The sequence below is a fragment of the Meleagris gallopavo genome, chromosome 1, assembly GCF_905368555.1.
Source record: "Meleagris gallopavo chromosome 1, MGAL_WU_HG_1.1, whole genome shotgun sequence".
In the NCBI taxonomy this organism is placed as follows: domain Eukaryota; kingdom Metazoa; phylum Chordata; class Aves; order Galliformes; family Phasianidae; genus Meleagris; species Meleagris gallopavo.
Genome location: NC_139404.1, coordinates 29,839,333 through 29,865,407, shown reverse-complemented (window position 1 = coordinate 29,865,407; position 26,075 = coordinate 29,839,333). Strand labels below are relative to the sequence as shown.

The window sequence follows — 26,075 nt, the reverse complement described above, 5'->3', positions numbered from 1 at the left end:
AAATAGAACCACCAGGCAGTTAGCCACTATTTGTCAAAACTTCCAGCTTCAGATGGCGTGTAGGAAACAGAAAAGCAATTCTAATCAATATTTAATAAATTGTTATTTATGTTTTCAGTTGTGGTGGTTTATATCGTCAATTTTTCACGAATCTGACAAAATAGTTAAAAGCACCCTGTGAAAATGGATACAGAAAAGGAGGAACTAATTTTATTGCTCTTGATATTTAAGAGTGTTTTCCAGCCCTCAGGAAAACGAGATCATCCATCAAGTTAAATACTTTCCATAATTCTTAATCTGAGAGTCAGCACTGGCCAAACATACTGTCCCAGAGTGTACAATAACGATAAAGAACAATGCTACTGCAGATGTTCATACGCAAATGCCAGCACTTTTTATTTCACTTGTTTTAATTAGGAAGGGTTCTGTTATTAAATCTGTCAAAAATAGCAACTCTAAACCTGTTTAAAATAAAATATTTCGTCTGCCTGTTGCTTGTGTCAGAACCACTTCTGCAATTAAGCAATTGCAAGGGACAGATGCTGTGCTGGTGAAAGGCATCTGGGTTCCCTGGAGTGGCATGGATTTCTGACTCCAGCTGTTCTCTGCTCTCCTGCCCTGGGTAGGACAGAGCTCCACCAGGAGAGAGAGCAGCGGGCTGGGAGCTCTGCCTGCACCCACCAGCAACTATTGCAGTTCAGCAGCATGGTGCATTGCCATGAAGGGAAATGGTGCTGAGAGACAGACAACGTGCGTGCGTCTTGTGGACTGAACTGAGTGCACCTCCATCCACTACTGGAACCCACTTAGGTGAGATTCCAGAGAGATACTTCCATTTCAGGGGACAAATGTGTGGAAGAGACAAGGAATAATAACACCATCAGATTTCAGAGCTCCACATACCTCATGGCATGATGTACAGGCATAAGTAAGAGGATGATAGTACATTACCATCAAAAAGATCGATTTACCTAAAGTTAAATACCAATTAAAAGAAAATTGTTTTTAATAAAAAACATTGAATTGCATTATGTTTTTTAAAAAAATTCTCAATGGAATATTTCTGACTTCTGTCCTACAGCGGGGACTAATGGATAAGTAACTGGGAGTTCTGAAATATCCATTCTGAAATTGTCAATTCTGAAATATTTTCTATCTTGAATAGGGAATAACAAAGGGAAGCCTATACTGCAACTGGCTCATAATTGCTTATTAATAGTACACGCTGTGCATTTTGAGAGCCTTGTATTCCTGCTAAAGTCTTCTAGTCTATGCTTGTCATTCTGCCTGGTGAGCAGAAGAAACTGGACCACATAGAGAATAAAGAACTCTTTGTACAAGACACAATTGAAACTGTTTATTCCGCATTTTAAATATTCATTATTCTTAGAAAAATGAAAAACATCTTTATGAATATAAGAAGTGCTAGCTCATTTTCCAATTATATCCATTTGGCAAAGAAAAGCTATTCCTCTCCAGCAAAGCTTCCTTTGCTTCTATGGATAGACTGTGACAGTTGTGAATTTATTACAGTGTACCAATATGATTCCAGATCTACTTGGGATTTTTGTACAAAGATTTGTATAAAGTCTGAAATTACATTTATGTTAATGTACAGAGAAAGCACTTTGCTATGTTTTGTGTAATAAAGTGAATAAGATTAGGAAATGTAATCACATGGCAAAATATTAGAATTCTAGAGAGCATCAGTTTGTATTATAGGTAGAAGCATCTTTGAGTTTCCTCTTGCCACATCATTAATTTACTAAAATGAAAGTGTTATCTATTTCAAACACCAGCTCATTTAAATTAAATTAATCAGCTATAAGCTTTAAGTCTCAAATGGCATTTCCTACCTGTGACAAAGAAAAGAAAAAACAGTTTATGGAGGCTCACAGTCTTGCTTGTAAAAATATTTGCAATCAATACCTACCATACACAAGGTAGTATAGGATTCACATGAATTGTATCTGTGGCACTCCAGTTCACGCTCAGCTTCCAAAGTTAGAAGTTAAGTGCTGAATTCCAGAGGAATGCATTTTGGAAAAAAAAAAAACCCACAGAATTCTACATAAGGAGAAGGGTTCTTCTGGTTTACTTTTGGATGGATACATCACCTATTCTGTCAACAGGATGGGGTTGGAAGACAGTCAGCTCAAGAAACAAACAAACTTCAAAATCGTTCTCAGAGCAGTGACTTAGGATAAATCTGCCTTGCATTTCTCAGTGAAAAAGGTTTGTAAGCAGGTGAGTGCAGTTCATCAATACAGGAAATCTGATTTCAGCATTGTGAGGAATGCTGTCAAAACTGGGCACAATTCCTGCATCTCAATGCACTCAGGGAACCAGGAGCTAGGGCACTATATCAGCTGCAAGAGGTGGGGAAAACAGGCCAGGGCAAATACTTGTTCTGTGTGATTCAGAGCAGGCATTTGATCAGTTGAATACCACCATAACTAGGCTTTTGGATACTACGCGACAATATTTGTTCAATCTCTCCAGTTGAAGTTTGTCTACTTTGTATAAGCAAGTAAATAATACAATTGTCTGGACACCAATTTCCCACAATTTTCCCTTTATAGAATCACAGAATCACCAAGGTTGGAAAAGACCTACAAGATTATCTAGTCCAACCATCCTCTTATGACCAATAGTTATCACTAAACCATGTCCCTTGACACCTTCTTATGACTTTCTTCTGTTATTTTCAGTCCAGACTCAGTGAGGTAAAGGCTTAATATTCACCTTGAGGTAAAGACATAAGATTATGTTCCAAAATATAGAACAGGGACTTTGGTTTTCCATGTTTCCAGTAAATATCATAGGTTCTGAGTAACAATGTTCTTGGCCGCTTCTTCTCAGTTATCAGAAAAGTCTTTACATCAGTGTAATTTAAAATGGCAAAAAGCTTTTGAAATGGAAAAAAAAAAAAGTTTTTTAAATTAGAAGACAATTCCTGTTAAGAATACACAAAGACAGTACACCAAATGCTATCCTATAAGCCTAAAATTAAGTTCTTCATATTTATAGGAGGATGTTATTTCTCGTTCTAAATTCTAAATTTAAATTCTAGTTTTAAAAATAAGCAAGAGTGTAAGTGTGGATTTAGCATCAGATTTTTAAGTCTTGCAATGCTCTGGGGTATCTGGACTCACAGTCAGTTTAAGAAAAACTGACTGACTTTCAAAGGATGTTGAAGATTCAATTAACACAATACAACTCAGATAAGCTATAAAAATAAATGAACTGATGCATTATTTAATGAAGAAGTTTACTTACTAAATTGTTATTCATCCAACGCTAAAGTCCCCCGTACAAGAAAGATACAGGCCTGTTTGAGATGATCCAGAGGAGGGCTACATAACTCATGAGGAAGCTGAAATACTGAAATACTCAGAGTTCTTCAGCCTAGAGAAGACAAGGTTCTGAGGAGACTCTGTTGTCGTCTTTCAACACATAAGGAGGCATAACAAACAGAGAAGATGCTTTAATAAGGCCTGTAACAAGATTCAAGGGTAACAGTTTTAAACTGAAAGAAGGTAAGATTTAGATTAGATATAAGGAAGAAACCTTTCATGATGAGGATGGTGAGGCATTGGAATAGGTTGCTCAGAGGAGCTGTGGATGTCACATCTTGGAGGGGTCCAAGGCCAGGTTGGATGAGTCTTTGAGAATGGAGTGTAGTGGAAGGTGTCCTTGCCCAAGGCAGAGGAGTTGGAATTAGATGAGCTCTAAAACTCCCTTCTGGCTCAGACCATTCTCTGATTATATGATTAACTCATAATCGCAGAATCATCTTATTCAAATTTTATTACATAATTAACAAAACTTTAGCGTTGATCAAATCTTTACTACAATGGACAACACTGAATCAGGTCTGCTATGTGTACTTTGGGATATAATAAACTCATTATTTCCTGCATTTAAATTTCTGATTTTTTTTCCCACTCATTAGTGAACTCTGCCACACTTCAGCTATATGTATAAACAATTGTTCTTTTTTTTTTAATAGACAGAACTTTTACATATGGTTTAATTCAGTACAAATAGAACATTCTATAAGCAATTCAGATTCAGTCAGAAATTTATATGTGAGCTAACATCTAATCTGTCATTACAGCCAACGGAGATCTAGTGTGACATTCATTTGCCAAAGTATACATGTCTAGAGTGATATGGAGCACTTGCTTGACCTTGTGGTAAAAGTCCTGCACCACACCTGCCAGGTCTCTGTATCTCTTTAAAAATATAAAGCATTTCAAGTTGTATGTACTTGATGACTTTATTTACGTATCTGAATCCCCTCTTTGTTCAGTCTGTGGAGCCTAGAAAACCATTCATGAGACTGAAAATAAGTTTCTGCTTGGGGCAACATGAATGTCCCTTGCCTGCACTGGTCAGAGCTTTGCTGGCTGTAGTAGGAGCCATTATCGAGACATAAATACCAGGCACCTAAATCTCATAACTGATAAAGCACTGTATTTTTTTTTTTCTCCAAAAAAACAGGGAAAAGTTTGCTTGAAATGAAGAAAAAATACAATTTATTTAGGAATTGTCAAAACCCATCTTCAAAGAAAAAGATTCTATTTAGAAACTATCTAATGAAAAATGTCAGTAAAAAGATAGTTTTGTAGGTTGGTGTTTTTTTTTTTGTTTTTTTTTTGGCTTTTAGAAAGCACATTTTAGAAAATTGAAATGCATAGCATCCTTATGTTTTAGTGTTAAAATTATCCCTGCAGGTTATTGAAAAAAAAAAAAAATCATAAAATTTCCTGCTGCCTTTGTGATTATAAGTTACACAATACTAAGGATTTAAAGAGTCAGATTTTTCTATATAGAACTTAAAGAATACATTGCCTTTCTCTAGCTGTTTTGTCACTGCTCTTAAATAAAATTTTTGATAAGAGCTGGTGGGAGAACTGTAAGATACACGTTCATATCCTCACCAATTTCCATACAATGTTATATTCACACTCAAAAAAAAAAACAACCAAACAAACCACAGATAAAATCAAAGTAAGCTAATCATAGTAGTTTAATAGCTCTCTATGTTCTGGATTAGATTAGTTGTATATTTTAACTATACAGTTGTTTGAGAGAATAAGAAATTTCTCATTATTTTAGGTTTCATACATTGTGATATCTATGAGATGTAACTTTACGACACAGTGTTGTCTTTTACAATTAAACTTGTGCAAAACAGTTCAAAATAAAATCCAACTGTTTAGAACCACTCTTTAATGTGTTGTGTTTTTTCCCAAAGCATTTTGAACAAATGCAGGCTCTTTCATCTAACAAGTTGATTACATTATGATTAAATGTATTTTCAATGCAACTCCAAGGTATACAAACAAGAAAAATAAAGCTTTTTGTTGTAATTTTGCATCTTGGGCAATGTATTTTCATGCAAAAAAAGTCTTTCAGAGAGTATACATCTTATTCAGTGGAAAAAAAAGATTTAGTAGAAAGCAAGCTAAGCAAGATCTGGCTGTGTGCACCAGCAGTAGAGATCCCAGTAGTCCAACATGATAGTAACAGGCCAGTGGATCAAGGGAAATAATTATGTGTCACTACTCAGTACTTTTTAGATCACATCCAGAACACCGCATACAGCACAAGAAACACATCAGTAAACACAAAACAACCTGGGAGTCCTGGTAAACACCATCTTTGACATGAATCAGAAATGTTCCCTTGCTGTCAAGGAGGCTAATGGTATTGGTTGCCAAGTACCACCAACCGGTCGAGAGGTGATCCTCCTCCTCCGCTCAGCATTGGTGATTGTGTCCAGTTCTGGGTCTTCCAGTACAAGAAAGACACAAGACTTTCCAAAGCAGGGCATTAATATCAAAAGCCAAGTCAAAAATGGCATGAATTACTGCACTTTTTATTCATTCATACTTGTTAGGTGATCGGCAAGTATCAGTTTTTTGTAGACTTCCTCTTGTTATTGACACACCTAAAAGAGTCTTTCATTGTCTGTTACTACACTGATCAGTGTCAACACAAGCTGAGCTCTGGCTTTTCTTGTTTTCTCTTTACAAGTGTGAAATGCTGCTTGGTTAAACTTTGTGTCAGGAAATGGCAATGTCCCCCTCACAAAGAAGCTTGTCAGTATTTCAGACAAAGCCATGTAAGCTAGTCCTTCACTAATTTCAGTAACTTCTGGAGGAAACAAGCTCCAGTAAACCCAAACAAAGGCTTCTTCACCCTTGCCACTAAAAAGTGCAGAGGCTCAGATGAACACTCATCCCTGTGGATTACCATGCTATTGGCTATTCTGAAGAGAGTGGATCTCATCAGTTTTGATCAGAAATTCCCTCCCACAGATGAGAAACTTTTCTCAATGAAATTTTAATCAAAAGTGATGCATTTCTGAATGTTTCAGTATTCTCAAAAAGTTTTGTTGCAGGATTCTCAAAGTGTAAGTAAAGGTCCCTCTCCTCTTGAAGTAATGTCACCCTTTGCTTCTCAGCCTCAGTCAGTCTCTTCAACACCTCATGCTCTGAATTTGCTAGATTCATCCCCTGTAATTGTAGTTAAAAATAACCAACATGCAAATCTCCTACCTTTCACTTTTAGTTAACATCCTGCATGAATTTCAAGGCATTCTGTAATCCGTAATATGCCCTCCCTGACCCTAAGATGTGATGATGTTTTGGTCATCTAGAATGCATGCAAATGACTGTGGATATCTTAGCACAAACTTGCGCGGGGGCACAGTGCAATGCCAGATGACACTACAGAGTTCAGGCAGAGTGGATTGCTGGCAAGTGCAAAAAGGCTTCAGTTTTCTTTTTTTTTTCTCTTAGAGTGCCACTTGTTGCTTCTCCCATGTTTTTCTGTTAGTGTTTGTCTCCATCAGGATTACAATTAATCACAAAAAGTATTAAAAAAAAGAATCCTACCTCTAACACTGGTCTAACAAGGCAGTTCTTTAACTGGAGCCAGGCTAGAACGGGGAGGAAGAGAGGGGGAACAGCCCTTTCCCTTGCACATGAAACAGGTGAGCTTTTAGAAACATGACCACATACAGGTCGTGTTAGGTATTTACCCAACTTCCAAAAACTCACATACAATATGAACTTCATCAAATTTTACTTTGCATTCATGATCATGTTGAGCTCAAAACAGCACAGATAGTGCTAAAGAGACCTTCAGTTTAATAGATATTTTACCAATCCAAACTCTGCCAAATACATATTCTGTGTTTTAACAGAATATTCTGTCAAATACTTCACTCAAAGCTGATGAAGTCCCCTCCAGTCTTACAGCTATACAAACCTTTTCTTCCTACAAAACACTTCAACATACATTTGAAAAGCATAAAAGCCTACACATCCCCAACACTTGCATGACTGCTATTTCCAGCAAGCACCTACCGGGAGCAACTCAAAGAGAACTTCTGGAAGGATTATATTTTAGAATGCCACACTTTCCCTCAAAACATAGAACCTATATATTGTTGATAAGACTTTGAAACAGATCAGCATTTGGAAAGACATGGCTTCCTTGATCAACAACTGGAGAGACTAGGATGAGTCAAGCTTTTGGACAGCTGCAGTGAAAATGCCTACATCCATTTCACAAAGGCTGTAAAACTAAGGATTAGATATAGTCTTTCAGAAAGCTTTCTTAAGCCTTTTTGATCAACTTTGTTAATCAAAACAAAGTTAACTTTGATTATTTAGTCACGGTACAGACAAGACATTAAATTAATTTGGCCAATTCTTCACTCAGTTTTTTGGCATTATGTTCTTCCTTGGGAGCCTTAAAGATAGCTGCCACCTCTAGGTAGGAGGCCTTGAGAGATGAATGTGATTTATAGTCTGTCCTGATTCTTTCCAGTCATCACTTGCAATCTATCACAGAGTCTGCACACCATTGCTGTACATCAAAACAAAACAAACAAAACAAAAACCAACCAACCAACCAAACAAACAAACAAAAAAACAAAGGAGGAATACATCTGAGGCAGAGGCTACCTTCACTAAGTCAAAAGTGCTGGATTTAGGGAGGAATGGACTTTCCACTTAAAACCCTTCAAATATTATGAAATATTGTATGAGACCAGCTATCGTTTGTGTTTGTATAATGTCCACAAACTCTATAACAGATGACTGCTTTTATATGCAAATGCCATTTGACATTTAAAGGTTGCTTCCAAGATAGATTATACAGGAACAGGGTAACCAGTCATGCTATAAACCACATCATAACATGTCTGCAGGCAGCATCCCTCAAAACAAAATGCCCATGGCTGCGTTCAGCATGGAATCTTTTATAGTTCATAAGTTCATGACAAAATGCTGAGTCATAGAACAAATCTTAACAATCCTTCCAATGATTAATGCTGTTTTCACTTTCACTACCAATTAAAAGATAGTTTCCCTGGATTTGCATAAACCTAATTCTGAGACAAAAGAAGTTTAATTCTGGAATTACATTAGCATCAAATTTGTTCAAAAGGCAGGATATGTGGCTGTGTAATGAATGAGCAAAGCTACTGATTTACTCAACTGGGAAGAGTTGAGAATATAAAGTTTTTTTTTGTGACAATGCAGAATTCAAGGACAATACACAGATCACTTGTTAACAACAACAAAAGAGCGTTTCATTATTCGCTAAGTCACGATGCTTCAAACTATGAGGACAAATGTCCTCAACTCTCTTTTATAAAGATGATAAAAGAACGGACGATGCCCGTTGACAGATTCACATGATCCATAGTGGATCAAACCATCAGTTTCACACAGAACAGCTCCACACCAGGAGCTCTTCAAAACTGAAATGATTACGTACTGTTAAGAGCTTCTTACTTCCATTATTGCACTTTATTAGAGAGAAATAATTTTAAGTCCGTACTTTGTAATCCAAGATTGGCTAATGATTGTTTTAGTACATACACTACTGAAAAAAATATAACAGGATATAGCAAACTGAAATTCTCCTTTAATTGTTAGATAATTTCACAGTAAAGTAACATTTGATGCCAAAACCAAGTCCTAATACTCAGAACTGAACACATTATTGCATATGTGGCTGCATAAAGGTAGAATAGATGTGGAGGATAACCCACTATGACCTGTCCTTTTCTGGCTTCCCTCTTTCCTCTAACTGGAAAAACTGAAAAGAAGATAACTTGGGCACCATTGTTTTTCTCTGGCCATAGGGCTTTATATTCTTCTTTGATTCTGCCCGTACTCTGGCTTACAGCATTATTCACGTCCATGTGAAAGAGCAACAGTGGAAAACAGGACATGCTCTTTTCAAGCTGTGGCATATTCTTGGCAGTGGTCTGCCTTGTGCCACCCCTGCACACTTTGCCTGTGCAAACTGCTGCACCACTGGCATAATTAGCATTCTAAGATGGGGGTAACAGGATGGACAGATCAAATAAGTGATAACTTCACATGGTACGGAGAATGACCTGACGAGGTGTTTTCATTGAAGTACCATTTGATCTTATCTCTAAAGTAGGAACCTAAATCTATATCAGATAATTACATTTAAATGGCCTGATCTTACACAGTATCACAAGCCAAACAAATACCACACAGATAAAAATCAAAGACATCTTAGGTGCTTAAAATACTAATACAGCATAGAGTACAGCAAAAGAAGGTGATGACAGTGCCTCCCAGTAGGATACAAACCCTACAGAGCAACAGCATGCTATTAAAAAAAAAAAAAAAAGAAAAAAAAAGTTCCCCCTTCCAATAACCCATGACAAAACATGAAAACTACAATCTCTACCCAGAGAGATACTGCTCTTTCAGCTGCTAACCTTTAAATGTGGGTGAGGAGGGGTGGATCCAGACTCCATCCCCTCCAGTCACTCAGGTGCATTGCTTGCACCTGCAGTCCCTGGTTTAGCCACACTTTCTCATCTGGTGCTCAACCATTGGTTCAGGTTGTGACCATGCAATTCCAGTGCACACAGTACATTCAGATAGTGAAGGTATAACTACTTTGGCTATTGCTCATTTTCCCAGAAGGGTAAAATGTTTTTCATATTTTCTGAGCACACATACCAGTATCCTTTTATTAACCTGACCTTGTTACCATGAAACATAACAAATGTCATGCTGTCATAGGACACTTATTAAATGTTACAGTCTAGAATGCCATGCTACCAAGAGTAATCATACAACTTCTTACACCGAGAAAGGCCAATTATTTGCCCATGTATTGTAAGAAATAACTCAATCAGGATTCTGATGCAAACATCACAAGGATATGAATTTTAGGAATATTATTATTACTCAAAATCAGAAAATAAGGGAAAAAAAATAAACAAAAAACAAACAATGACCAACATTTTGGAAAGACATCTCTAGAATTAATTGGGAAAAAAATAAAATAAAAAAAAAAGCCGTCAATATCCAAAAGAATATTACATTTCCACTGAAGACTACTGGGCTTTCACCATTGATTTAAAAAAATATGAAGGTCTGATGTTTGTTTCAATATGTTTATGGGGACATTTCTTCTCTAGACACTAGGAAAAGTCAACTGACTTGCTTGTTAAAGTACGTATCAAAAGACATTGACCACAACTTCTCACAAGCATAGAGGTTTCCTTAATTTTGCATCACCACGATCATTCATTCTGTGCCTGAACTGAAGACACTAAATTGATTCTGCTTCTCTAGGATGACTTGAGGGCAGTCCCATTACGTATCCCTGGCATTTCTAGTAATAGTGGTCATATTAGCACCTCATTTTTTGTGAGCTTTAGTGGTATTAATATTAGCTGGTTTATAGATGCTATTAATGGACATACATAAACAGATTTTTCTTCAGACTAAACAAAATTCTACTGGAAGCTTTGAGGTCTCACAATTCTATTTTTTTTAATAAAATAACTACAGTGTAATTAGAAAGTAAGCTTTGTTTTAAAACAGCCTTGAAACTAGCTAAAGAAACAAAACTACATTTCTGGCTTTAGTTCAGTGTTTATATAAATACCTATCACTAGTGTGTGCTCTCATTCCACTAATATCGTTGCTTAAACAACATATTAAGATGGTGTTGTTTTCAGATGGGAGACACATATATACATTTTCCACAAGCAATTACATTACCAGCAATCCTTTTAAGACACTGATTGCTCAGATGTTTTGCCAGTAGCTCAAAGCTTAGTTATATGACAATCTCATTTATTCATACTTTATGAACTGATAACAAATGAACCAACAAATACGCTGGTGCTCTCTGATCAGTGACAAAATATAGAACCAAGAGTCATGAAAATAATCAGAATCTATTTACAAAGCCCAAATACTTTAGTTTTATTTATTACTGACAAGAGCATTTGTTTCTTCATATGTTTTGCAAAGAACTGTAAATATCAGAAAATATTACCACTACCTTTTTAAAGAGCTCCAGTATTCACTGACAATACTGAAAAGCAGCCTCTAGCTTTAGTACAAGCATCTCTTCCATGAAGAATAAAAGCAGTGATATGAAGACATGTAATACAGGCATACTATGCAATACCCTAATTTGAAGACCTAGTAATGCCAGAGTGTTCAGACTATGAAGTTTTGCTAAATACTCAAACACTGTCTAAATTAATTCTGAATACCACTTCCCTTACAATGATTGGTAGAGGAATATATTAATGAACAAAATCTATTAACCTGCATAATAACACTGCACATTTCTACTACAGTCTACTCATTGCTCTGGAGATGGTGATTAAAAATAGCAGTTGCCACTGTATCTGTCAGTCTGCGGACACACAGACGATGCAGGAAGCAGTGTGCAGAAGTGTTTTTGGAGCATCAAGCAGCAGTACACAGAAAGGCTGTGAATAAATTAAACCAAAAATATAAGCCTCAGGCTGATGTGTTTGAACTTCAATGCAAACATTCTTCATACATATTTAATTGCTCCATTGAGACTATGACTCTTCTGGAGATGTTCCAGGCATTATTTCCATTCCATTAGTACACTTGCAGTATGTGTACTCCTTAACCCAAAATGATTGATTTCATAAATGTCTTCCCACTTACTGACCTGAACACTAATTGAGGTTATGTACAGATTAAAAGAGAACGTATGCTCCTTGAAACCAGCCAAAATATATTGCAGTCATTGAAACATTTGTGGCACGTGAAGAAAGTGGCACTTCTGGATGAAGACACCAAAATAGCCCTTCAGGGAAATCTTTCAGGTAGTAACAGCTGAAGAACTCTACTAATCAAAACTTTAATGCAAAGTTTAATTGTGAGTACAAAGCTCCATCTTTTTGAAACATAATATCATTTTTCTTTGAAATGTTATTATTACATACCAGATGCTTTCATCATATAAATTAATTTGCTTTGGGAGCAAGTAAAATTTTTTTGCATTGCATAATAATAAAACTTAAGAAGTTCAAATAATTTTATCAAATTGGCTGTGCACAAGGGGAAAAGCTAAATGTTTCAAAGGTCTTGTTCAAACAGTCACAATGTTGTGAAATGTAAATTATTCTACTGTGAACCAAAACTTTTCCGGTTTAGGTTATTAAGGACAAGTATACTTAAACTGTGGCAGCTAATATCTTAAGTATACCTCTCTGAGGAAACAATCCCATCAATGCCATTAGACACCATCTGGCCTCCTCGATAGCCTGGACATTCAAGTCTTCACAGCCTTAAAGCCTCTATATTTACACATTTAAACTAACATCAGTACTACTACTCTCTAGATGAAAAATGGCTACATTAACAGTGTATTTCATTATAATGGATATATGATCATGCAGCTTGGTCAAGCTAATATAATACATCGGAGGCATCCCTGAAAATTATAGAATCATAGAATGGTTTGGGTTAGAAAGGACCTTTAATATCTTGTAGTTCCAGGTCCCCTTATATAGGCAGGACACCTCCCTCTAGAACAGGCTGCTTAAAGCCCCATCCAGCCTGGCTTGGAGTGATTCCAGCGAGGGAATTAACAACTTCTCTGGGCAACCTGTTCCATTGTCTCACCACCCTCACAGTAAAGAATTTCTAAACCTACCTTCTTCCAGTTTAAAACCATTTCCTCTGGTCTTGCCACTTCCTGCCCTCATAAAAAGTCCCTCCCCAGTTTTCCTGAAGTCCCCCAGATACTGGAAGGCTGCTATAAGGCGTCCCAGGTCTTCTCTTCTGCAGGCTGAAAAGCCCCAGCTCTCTTAGCCTGTCCTTATAGCTGAAATCATATTATCGTTGAAGGTTTAGTAGCTTGGTTACATTAGACTTCAAGTGATAGAACACTGCAGAGGAGCTACGACAAGAAACTTGGGCCTGTTTTGGCTCCGTCTTAGAAGTTTCATCCTGAACATCAATGCGCTAAGAATGACACTGCCATTGTACGTGTTGTCTTTCTCCAGTCTGTCCACATAAAATTTACTCAATTTGAAGATGATTATTTCCTACCTAAACTATGGTTCTTGCAACTCAATGAATTATTTAAAAGTCAAATGAGATCTTTTCAGCTTGTTTACTGTCATTGAAAACATGCCCCTCTTTATTTCCTTGACCAAGACCTATCTTTCTGCACTATACGAATAGGCCTGGAATATTTTAGTCAATTAGGTCAGGTCAAAGCATGCAAATAACTTGAGGCTGAGCACGTGTCAAGGGCTATTTTTCTTCCTGATATCCTGCTTTGTGTGAGCAGAAAATTGCATTTCTAGATGAAGTATTTAATGTATCTCTGAGTTATTTTTCTTTTTAAAATTTGAATTCCAGACTCAAACCTCCTTAGGGTGAAGAGTTCACTTGTTCTTGGGCTACACAACATCAGCAGGGTAGAGAGTCTAAATGAGTGCATTCTTAATCGTTGTTTGTTTTGAAACACTGGTCATGGGTGGCTGCTTATAGGAAATTAATCTACTAAATTTTTAAAATTATTTAGTTCAGTTCATAGTAGAGACACCTTAGGGCACTTTGTTATTAGAAGTTCCCACTACGTTCCAATTAGGTAAAAATTCAAATAAAAATTTAAAATAATTGATCTAAATAATAGGTTCAGACCATGAGCAGGCAGAGAAAGAAAGAAATGAAAAAGAAAAAAAGGCACATTCTACTTATCATACAACTCCTCAATGTATGATAAAACTGATAGGTTCAAGAGTTTGCGCCAGAAATAATGTAGTCATGATCTCTCAAAGAGAACATTTTTTGAGCACTGGGAGAAAGCTATAGGTAGTATCTTTAAAATAAGAATCATGCTTTTATTTTCAGTGCATCTATAAATAAACGAAAGATGCAATAGCAAGGTAGGAAATTGACATGAATTCCTCTTGTTTTAATGCAATTTCTGACCATTTTTTTGCCTTTGTCTTCCGCCTTCCAAACTATATTTTTCCCTTAATGAAATTAAAATAAAGTTATTCTGCAACAGGAGAGTATTTAAAAAAGAAATGGGGAAGCAATGACCTAGAGTGTAAGAAACAAAGCTTCCAAAAAGATGTGTCTCTCTCTAGATTGAATATATGTTTTCAGATGGTTGCCCCTGGATTTGCATTACCCCTTTGGCCATCATGGACAAGAAGGGCTGATGTCCTTCCCATAGAAATCCAGAAAGGTTTACTCTTTGTCTGCATGAAAGTCATTGCTGCGCTCACCAATGTACCAAAGTAATCATCAATGCAAGACAAACAACAGTAAACCGCATTCGAGGTTTTCTTCAAGGAAAAGATCATTTATTTCAGTAGGTAAAGAATCTGAAAAGATGGAAAATATCTGGTACCATGATAATGCTATTTTTGTTTATACAATGTTTACTGAAGCTCCTGACTTTGATTACTGCATATGAGAAATTCACCATGTTCACTGAGATAACTTCCATTTAGAGAAAGTACCTCAAAGATACATTGTCTGAAATTAAACCAAACCAGCATTTAACTGCTACCGTGGTTTCTTAAGTGTTACTAAAAAAAATTTAAAAAAAAATCCAGAAAAGATGGTAAAGCATCAAGACATCTATTAAGAAAGAAAGAAAGAAACAAACAAACAAAAAACCCAGAGGTCCATTTGTCTTTCAATATGATTTTATTTAAAATTTAATCTATTCTTTGTCTGAGCTGCTGTTTTCTCTGCTGTCACAATTACAGACAGACAGTATGCAATTATTTGAAATAAAAATATGGTGACGATATTCTCTTTATGTTGTCCAGGATAAAAAAAAAAAAAAAAAAAAAAGATACTTTAGAGTTGTATGTCTTGATTCAGATGGTTGTCAACCAATTCTTCTAATTTTTAAGCTCTAGTGATTTGTTTTCAAAGTAGAAAAGCAAGGAAGAAGCAGAACAAATTCTCCTTATATCCTAAATGGAGGTTATATACAAGGACTAATTAATAGCATGTATATTCACCTTCATGGTTTTGTTAAGCTCATCCTGAAACGTTAGTTTTAATTGAGTAATCACTTTCATTGAAATGACTCCTATGTGCTTTTCAATTTAGAACATGCAAATATTGAGTATTTATGGGAAATACGGGAATACGAGAAAGATGATGAGTCCAGATTTCAGCTAAATACATCAGCAAATTCTAATGCACAAGTTTAAACATGAATTATGTTAAGGAGAAATGCAAGTTTAAAAAAGTATTCCAGGATTCCAGGAAGGGAAATAATTTGATTGCTCTAATCACCACATTTATCTTACAAAACTGAATTGATTTTTGGAATCTATCCATGACAAAGTCTGTGAACGATGTCTGGGAGTACCAGCAGCTGAAGCACTCATTTCCTGATCTCCTTTGAATTCTGTGGCCTTTCAGAATGCCCATCTTGCACAGAACCGTTGGCTGAGGCTGTATCTACTCCACACAGCATGGATTCATTAAGGTTTCTCCAGGGAGGCTTAAGTTTGAGTCAGTCAGAGCATGTTTTGGGCAACAATTTTACCAGGCCTGAGAATGCTTAAGCAAGGGTTCAAGATAGGAATTCCTACCCTGAGAACCTGACATGCATTTTTTTTTGCTGTATCAGCAATAGCCCACATTACGAGTGCTGATCTATTTGCAATACTTATAACTTCTGGTTTTGGTGTAGGATTCACAGTTACTTGACTGTATATTATTACAATTCAACTTTCAGCATTTTCTTATGCCTGCATGATTGTATAATCCACACAATTTTCTGATACTCATCCTAATTTTACAATGCATCTAGAAATACACTAGCTCTAAATACTAAAGATTGGAGATGCTTCTGTTAATAACAAATGAATTTATATTGCAGATGAGGAGGGAAGGGAAAACAATTGGAACGAGAACAGTAACAGAACAACCAACCACATTAGTGACACTTCAGCTCTACAGCTGGATCTTCCTTCAAGCTTGGGAGGAGGCAGCGGTGTCTACTGCTTAGCAAAAAGTCTGTGGAAACCTTCTGGTGCAGATTAATCTAAAAGAGGACTTGCTGCAACATCTACACTGCCCCTGTGTCTGAATGAAGGATTGCATTTGACTACTTCAAAGAAAAGAACTTTTGAATTCTGCTAAGGGAAATTTTCATCTAAGCATTACAGATATTCTTTTTTTTTTTTTTTTGGCATAGAATGTGATTTTGTGAAAGCATTTTCATTTAGAAGGGCCATTATTACTGAAGCATTGCAGACACTGCATTTTAAGAAGTTTTATTAAAGCTACACTTTGGATAAAATATTTTTAGTAACTGCTCATGATATACCTCTTGCTCACTAACAGATAGAATAAAACGTACTTTTTAAGAGGTGAAGATGGGTTGCCATATCCATCCAATTATGAAGGCTATACTTAGGGATCTAGCAATTATGTAGGAATAAAAACAGTCTCTTTCTCTAACAGGCTATCAGCTATTGAAGTCAGCAAGTACATACCAAATATAGCTCAAAAACAGACTGAGCAACTGAAAGTATATGCTATAAAATACAAGGGTACTACAACAGTTAAAAGAATTTAAGCCAAATCAAAGGTGAAACAAAAGTTTACAGGCCCAATCCTAAATACACTGTTCTTTTTCTCTGTTCTGTAGCTACTAAGCTTTCAGTCAGAGTAGTCTTTTTTTTTACTGCATCAGTATATGAAATATTTAAACACTAGAACTTAACAGGGTAATGATATTTGAGCAACGGGTGGTGAGAGCTCCCTCACTCACCTCTTCTGCTGTCTAAAGTGTGGATGTGGAGACGGATGCGCATGTATGTCCTACATCATATGAGAGTTAACTGCCATGCTACACTCCTTCTCCATCTCTGCCAATCCTTCTTTCATTCAAAGACACAAATAAGAAAGAATATACATTTTGTTTGATCTGCAGGGCTGGAAGAGATTATTCTTTTATGCCATTGCCTCCAAGCTTGCTGATGAACAAGTCCAAGCAAGTCCTTGACCAGGGTTGAGAAATCCCTTGTCTAGAGAACACGGACAAGTCCTGGACAAGGGTTGTGAAATCCTTTGTCTGAGGGACACAGATGGACAAGGCCAGGGGCAACGAGAGAGAGAAATAAGCCACAGATTAATGGGCCAGGAAGCAGTCTTTTGTGTGGGCTTATTTCGAGGAAAATGGCCATCTCAGGGGGTACTGCACATGACTCTTACTCAAGTACCCAGGAAAGCCATGTTGGCAGAAAGAGAAGGATAGAAGAGTGTTTTTTGAACATGAGAAGCCTCACGTCCTGCCCCTCTCCCTCCTGGACCTACTCTGTCACCGCACCTTCCTGCTGACTAAGGCTGGCCATGCTGCTGCTGCTCTCCCTCGAAAGTCTTCTGACAGCAGATTCCTCACGACCTGAGACCCGCAGGCTGAAGAAAGGTGTCTGCCATCAGATCCCTCACTACAGAATCCTGCATGCTGATGGACTCTCTCCTGGGCATACTACCTGAGTCCTGCTGCTTCCTCCTGGACTTACCCTGCTGCTTCTTCCTGCTACCTGCTTGCTGTCCAAGGCCGGCTACACTCCTGCTGCTCTCCTCCTGCACTTTTCCCTCAGACCATTGGAACGGTGTGCAACGGGACCGCTGCTGGATCCTGGTAGTGACTATCCCCACTTTACGCAATTCTTGCTTATTTCCTATCTTTTCTATCGCCCTATTTCTCTTCCCAATCACCCTAACTCATAATAGTCACTGTCCTTCCCTTCCCCATCTCCCTGATTAAGATTTCTAATAAACTGGTCGAACTAACATTTGAGCCGTTGTTTATTAATCTCTTGCTGAGTATATAAAATATCAAAGAGCCTTCTCTCCCTCCTATAAATTGGAGCGAGACTTTCCATAAAAATAAATAGAAAAATGTGACCACTTTATGTAACTTGAACAAAATAAATTTAACAAATCTAATCTTCACGCCAAAGGGATGTGATAGTGACTTTTGAATCAGAGATCTCAAGGTTCCCCGAGCATGATTTTGTCTCAAATGCTTTTCCTTCCTCATTTCACTGTTCTTCCTATCACAAGTAGGCGCAGAATGTTGGTAGTTTTGGGGTTATTGTTGTGTGGAAGGAAGGGAATGAAGGAGTGAGAAAGAAAGGAAAGGGATGGATTATTATAATTTATTTTCAAGACATGTTAATTATCGTAATCTTACTGCAGGGTTTACCAATACATCAAATGAAAGCTATCAAAAATATTTTAGTCACCTCTTGACAAATTGTGTTACTTCTTGATTGTCAGGCTAAATGCAATAATTACTATTCACAGACAGTTTTATCTTCTCAAAATACATTTAACAATGCCTGTCCAGATTAGCAGTCAAATTATTCAACATAAATCCTCTGTGAAAGTGAACACTTTACATTGTGACTGAAAATAAATAGCAAGGAACCTATTTGTTTTCTTGCTTATTTGGAGGCCAAATTGAATTTACTGACTTTGGTTATAGCATTAGAATGAAAGATTTACTGGGAGCACCAATACTGTAAATTACTTTTATGCTCTTTTGACTTACAATATTTACAATTTTTACTGGAAATCTTCCTTCCCTTCTAAGTCATTTCAGGCTTCAATCCGACTGAGTATCCTATTGCAAGGCAAATTATAGATAAGTAAACTTTTAAAACTTCAAAATAAAGAAATAATAATGTATGTGTGTGAATGCATATTTCATTATACATAAACATAATTATTTTGTTGCTTTGTACAGTTATATTTGTGTGACTGCAGCATAGGACCCTTTACACAAACTTGATAAAAGGTTTGTTTTCTTTGGATTAGTATGTAATTTAGGTTGGCAAAGCTATAATATCTAATTAGCTTTTCTTAGTGCAGAGTATAATGAAAAGAATGGATGTTTTAAGAAGCTGTCTTTTAAACAAATATATGAACTACAATCATATAATTGAAATGAACACAGTTGTCCAGTACACATTTATCACCTTGACTGTGAAGGCACAGAATACAGAAGTTTAACTTATCAAACCAAACACTTAATTAGGTACATAACAGAAAATCACTCATTTCTGGGTGGGAGATATGGCTCTCTATCCTAAAAGGAAGCTTCCTTGAGTCTCAGGGTTTAAAATGTTGTCCAATTAAAAATCCTACAGAAAACTATGTTTACCACAATCTGCTATCAAAATAACAGATGTATACAACTCTGTGGCCTGTAGCAACTCTGAGCAATTAATTTGAATAAAAGCTTTTAAAACTATATTACAAACTTGCTGAATCAAAGTACCATAATGATTAACACATTTCTGAGGATGTGTAATCTTGGTTTGCATTAAAGAAAGCTAGAGAGCTTATGGAAACACATACTATGAGAATATTATTCAGTTTCCAAAGTCAAACATAGAGAACACAGAGAATCACAATTTTATAATTTTCCATATTATTTTATTTCTTCTCCAAGTTGGTTTGCTCTTTCCTATTACTTTGGGCAAGAATCCTATGTCAAAGACACTACTGCACCAATGAATACTGATCACTGTGTATATGTACAACAAACGTACAGCTGGGAACACCACAGAAATGGATTCCAGCATGCTACTTGCATATTCAGACAGGGAGCTGGTGTATATTATTCTGGCACTCTGTCTGCGATCAATATGCAACTGCACAATCCACTGTTATCTCTACACTCCACCATTTTGATAATCTACCTCTGCATATCATTTTTCTCTTCTATGGTTACACAGATCTTAGCAGGTCTTATCCTCTCTTCCAGTAATCTCCTTTATTTTTGTTCATGTTCTGTTTTTCCTTACAGTTAAATGTTCATCTGCAGAACTCTTTACATCTTGCTCACTATAATCTCCTTCTCCTCTGATAAGAAAATTTGAGGACAATTAATATTGGAACAATTTGTCAAAAGAGAGTATTCGAGTCTTTCCTCTATTAACTGAAAAGTATGCACTGCCCAGAGATGTCCTGGTGATGTTATCGTAACTGCTATGGTTGAGGTCTCACAGGGTTTGGAGGGCTGCCACATAAGACATCGTAGAGAGCAGATCCTGCAATAGCTGAGTTCCTGGACACCAGAAGGGACATAAGATTCCTGCCACCTTTTGACTAATTTCCAACTCTTGCTCAATAAACAAGTTAAACAGCCTTAAGTGTCCATGCCTTTCTTGCTGAAATCTCAAATGAATCAGCACTTGTTTTGTGCAGAAAAGAGATCCTGTAACTAACTCAGTTTTAAGTAATTATTCATGGATTATCTTGACGCTATTTTATTCCTTTTACAGTTCACTCAATAATATATTCAGTTGTCTTTCTCCTGTCTTAACAAATGGTTTCCTTATAAATAAAGACTTTTAGTATAGGACAGACTTATTCAGCATTTCAAAGAAATCAAAAACTATTCAGAAAATAACCAGTCTGCTTACATAGTACATCTGTCTCTGCTTCATCAAATGTCCATACATTAAAAAAAACTAATGCTCTAATCTGTTTATTTAACTTCTCAGAAGCCACTGTTATTTGCTCACAGTTAGTCTTGTTCAAGATCTTTGTTTGCCTGAATTTAACAACACTTTTTTTCTGACAATCCTTGTATTTCATATATAACATCTCTCCTAAATAAGAAAAATTGTCAACACATCCAAAATTATAAATCAAGCTATTTCAATTCACACTTGTAACTTTGCAGAGCACTGATGACAGTAATAATCTCTCTACCACAGCCTCATCAGAGAGTCAGATGGTGCAGATATATAGTATTCTACTCCTATCTTCCTTTTGTAGTCTACAGACCTACCTGTACCATCCTAATTTTACCACCATTCCTGATACTTCATTGCATTCTAAAGGCCATCTTACCCAATTCATGTACAGTGTAACACAGACCATAATAACGTTATAACAAGGTGCCTACATGGCAAAATTAGCCATCAGCAGAGCTGTATATAACCAAAATGGAGATTTTTTTTATTAAAAACAAAAACGAAAAGCTATAAAAAAAGGATGAAGTACTTCAATAAACCACTTATTGATGGACGAGACAAGTACAATTACCAAATTGATATTTTTTACTTAGTTGAATTGTTTGTGGAAGAATTATGTTTTGAAGACACTCAAAAGGCAGCCAGAATCCTCATGAACAGCCAAACAGAGGTTGCTGACAATGCTTGCAAGGAATGATTTGAAGCAGCAGAGAATAAACTAAATTAAAATCTGTACTAATTAGTTGCACTGGAAAGCTGAAAATATTTCCAAATAACAGAACCACAGAATTGTAGGGGCTGGAAAGGACTTCTGTAGACCACAGAGTCCAACCCACCTATGAAAGCAAGTTCCCTACAGTACGTTACATGGGAAAGTGTCCCAGAAGGTTCTGAATATCTCCAGAGAAGGAGACGCCACAGCCTCTCTGAGCACCCTGTTCTAGTGCTCCATCACTCCCACAGTAAAGTTTTTCTTCATGTTCAGATGGAACTTCAAGTTTTCACCCACTGCCCTTTCTTCTGTCACTAGGCACCACTGAAAAGAGCTTGGCCTCATCCTCTTGACTCTGGCCCTTTAGATATTTATAAGCATTGATAAGATCCATCGTCAGTCTTTTCTCCAGGCTGAACAGTCCCAGTCTCACAATCCTTCTCATACAGGAGATGCCCCAGATCCCAGTCATCTTTGTAGCCTTATGCCAGACACTTTCTGGAAGTTCCCTGTGTTTTTTGAACTGGATAGCCCAGAACTGGACACAGAAGTCCAGATGTGACCTTACCAGGGCAGAGGAGAGGGGAAGGATCACCTTCCTCAACTTGCTGGCCACACTCTTTGTAACATGCCCCAGGATACCATTGGCCTTCATGGCCACAAGGGCACACTGCTAGCTCATGGCCAATCTGCTGTCCACCAGGACACCAAGGTTCTTCTCTGCAGAGTTCCTTTCCAGCAGGTCAGCCTCTAACTTGGTCTGATGCATGTTAGAATGACAAATGAGAAACACAAAGTCATTACAAGCGTTAAAAACAAGTGGATGATGTCTCTATCCCCATGACAGTCCATCTGTCTTTGGTATGTTTAGAGACACTTTCTAATTTTATGAAGAAAAACCTGGAAGTAAAAATGAAGCTACCAGAAAAACAAGTCCAATGGGTATCTAATATTTTCATTTCATCAACTACTTAAAACTGTGCATCACATATCTATTATTTGCAATAATTAACGTACAGTGTACTGAATTACACTATCTCTGCAAAACAGGTGTATCAGTAAGAAACATCCTGAATAAACAAATTTTGGTATACCAGTATCTGTGTAGCACATACTATCAAGGTTGGTTCACTTGGAACATTTCAGAAAGGAGGCTGCTCACATCACCTTACTTAAACAATAACAAATGAAATAGGAATGCGTCTCTTTATTGTGCATGGCTTTGTCAGTACTTTAATTCACTCTTCATTTTTCTTACTTATAAGGAAAACTAAGTCTATTTTTTAATGATGTCTAATATGCACAATCTAAATGTTTCCACAGAATGTAGACTGCTGCACAGGATGATTCTAGTTCAATGCTTAAAGTTAAAAATAAAAGTATTTATGCCACACTTTAGGATTCTAAAATCCCATTAAGCATACGCGTTAGTATGAGAATCTCTCACAAAAAGAAATATCTTTTTTATTATTTTATCTCAATTTTAAACTGTTCATAGTTTTTATTACTGTGAATACTATTTGAAAAAAATACATGTTTATAACATTTCAGACTGCAAGAAGTCATAACATCTTTCGCAACAACATAAATGTGCTTTCAATAATATCTTATTATTCTCTGTATCTGGCATATAAATTTGAAAAGAAAACTCTTTACCATGTTACCTTTTTCCATCCTTCTATTCTGTGTAATTAAGGAATTAAGGTTCGTGTTTTTTTTTTCACTTGATTCTTCATTAATGTCCTTTACAGCTGTTCAGACAAGGTCATTCTTTAGTCAAAAGTGAAAAGAATTTGATGTTCTACACTGACCTTTTTACTGACTTAACCAAATTACACCAATCATTGCTGGCCTACTTGTTACATATCTGAGCCACTTAACATTCATCTGCTTTACTTTTTTGTCCACCTCAGTACAGTGCAAAATCTTCCTCTGCATGTCTTATAATGACAGGGAGTTGTTTGAGCTTTCCAGCACAACTCTACCTTTTCAATCACAGTATCTTTCCACCTAGCTTTCTATGATCCTTCTTACACGCTAGCATTTACCAGTTCAAATTATTTGCCTCATCTTCAGATTCTGCCATGTCACTAATGTATATATAATCACATGACATACGCAAATCACTAATACTATTTCTAACATAAAGAATGGCTCTTCCCGCTCTTATGAGAGCAGCAGAAAGGTATTACTTTGTTTATGCCTTTTGCTACACATCTCTTAGCTGATTCCTTAATTATTTCAGCAGACTCCACGGGGCTTACTATTTTTCTTAATTGCCTTCAGTGAAGAACTTTGTCTGAAGCCTTTTGAAAGTCCAAACAAATTAGATCAAGCATTTCTTCCTAATCCATTATTTTGATGACACAGTTAAAGACTTCTACCAGGTCAGAGAAGGTTTTCCTTCAGCAGAGCTACACTGGTTTCTTTTAGCAGAATGTAATCATCAGTTTTTCTCATAATTCTATTATTAATGATGTATCTGTTCCATTTAGCTAATACTGAATTAAGACTTACTGACCAGTAGGATAATTCTTGTCTGTTCAAATAAGCATCACAAACAAAACAACAAGCAGTTTTTAGCCTTTGTTTTTTCATTATGCATTTAAGAGAGAATGAAATTTGCATCAGTTCCCTGTAAGATTTGGTTGCAGACACTCAGCCATCTGAATCTCCTATTTTCTTCAGCCTCCAAATTTCTCTTTGTGTTTCCTTTAATTGCCCCAATATAACATAGTATCTCACTTTTACTACTTTAAAATTATAGATAGTTCTTTGCATTTTCTGTAGCAGAATTCAGTTAAATAATGTTTTCAACTTCTTTGTAAAAATTCCTTTGAAGTCTTTCCTTTTACTCTTAGAAAAAAAAAACAACAGCAGGTCTGCTGATGTTTTCATCAGATTTTCTGCTGCTAATGTTGCTGAAAAAAGCCCTTCAATTTATTTAATCTTTAACCACGAGGACCTCTTGTTTGCCCCTTAGACTATACATTTTCCACCTTCCATTTTTTTCCTGGCATACTTTATGTTCTATTTCAGCAGAGCCACTTGATCTGAATTTACTTGAATTTACACTTATTATCAAACATTTGCTTTCTCCTTACAACTTTTGTATTCATTATTAAATACTTATCTTTAAAATCTGTGGCTGAATTGCTATTTGCAATCCCATTCAAGAGCAAATTCAAAGATTTACTCAGAATAATTTAAAGGTCACAAAAGGACATTTACATATGTACTTACCTTAATTAAAAGAACTGACAATTAGATATCTAAATATTATCACACGCAGCAAAACATTTGCAACTCCATTATAAACAGTCTCAAGCATATAATAAAAGAAACAGTATAAATCAGTTTTAAAACCATATTTTTACATCAGTTATTTTGTTTAGGAAGTGTTTGCTTATATACAGCTTTTGTAACAATTTTTTGTTAGATCCAGTGTTAAGTTTTTCATTTCTCTTTTCTTGCCTTCTATTGCCATTACACTGCTTCATGACACAGAGAATGAGAAGACAAATTTTTGGGTGTTCTATAAAAGCTTCATTTAGTATAATTTGATGTTATTATTTTCCTACCAGAATAAAATGATCCTAACGTTCCCTTTCTTCCAAAAAGCTCTGGCTGACTTTCCCCAATCTGGGTAGGGTTTGTCCTGAAGCATCATGTCAGTGACCTACACAGAAAAAAACATACAGGAAAACTGCTGTCATGAAAGAGACACTCAGAAGGACTCAAAGAACACTTCATCTATAACAAATCTGTTTCAGTTCTGATGACTTTAGTAATCAGGCAATATAAAAACAGTATCTCCAGTATCACTTTCAGTCAACATGAGGTCTGCTGTCCCAAATGTTCAGCCCCTGCAAGTGCAAGCAGTTCCTCGAGGAACAAGAAAACCCATGGGATACCCAAAGATAAGAGGAAAAGAACGAATCTAGGAGTTGCAGCAACCTACAGGATGTAAGTTACTTTCACCTATGGCCATACATAAGCTCACATGTGTATGGCTTTCCAGCCCAGCCTGGACCAGGGACCCACTTCCCCAAGAGCAGCACTGGCAGTGTTTTCGCTCTTGAAGCCAGAGTTGTAACCAGGGAGTACAAGCCTGCAAATTAAGTGCTATATGCCATTTATAATCTTCTCCTGCTTCCCTCTTTCAGAAAGAAAAACACACTTGGGAACAGAGACATGAAAAACCCTTAAAACTTGCATGGAATTTAAAATTATGAAATATTTATTCTCGTTTTCATAATTCCTGTCTGAAAAGACCATCTGTTTCTCTGTCCAGAGACTCGTATGTATGTACTATTCTGCGTAGTACACAAAAGAATTAAAAATGATTTTCAGCTAACTGTGGGAGGTTAATAGCCCCTCCGGCCCTTCTGCTTTTGGGAAGCTTTGTTTTCACATCTATTTACTTCAAGATAACTGTGCTATAAAGAACTGAAAGTTACATACAATAAGCTCGTCAACTCCACTGTGCAAAAGTTTCAGAAGAGTGGAAAC

The 26,075-nt window shown here is 36.5% G+C and overlaps 1 protein-coding gene across 3 annotated transcripts in view; it reads right to left on the bottom strand.

Annotated features, from left to right (window-relative positions):
- Window positions 1–26,075, bottom strand: part of TMEM117 (transmembrane protein 117) — a 202,033-nt gene that overhangs the window by 46,528 nt on the left and 129,430 nt on the right. For all 3 annotated transcript variants that reach the window (XM_085219810.1, XM_085219824.1, XM_085219817.1), the window contains exon 5: window positions 25,145–25,242. In XM_085219810.1, coding sequence (XP_085075936.1) covers window positions 25,145–25,242 — 98 coding nt within the window. The remainder of the gene's footprint in view (window positions 1–25,144; window positions 25,243–26,075) is intronic.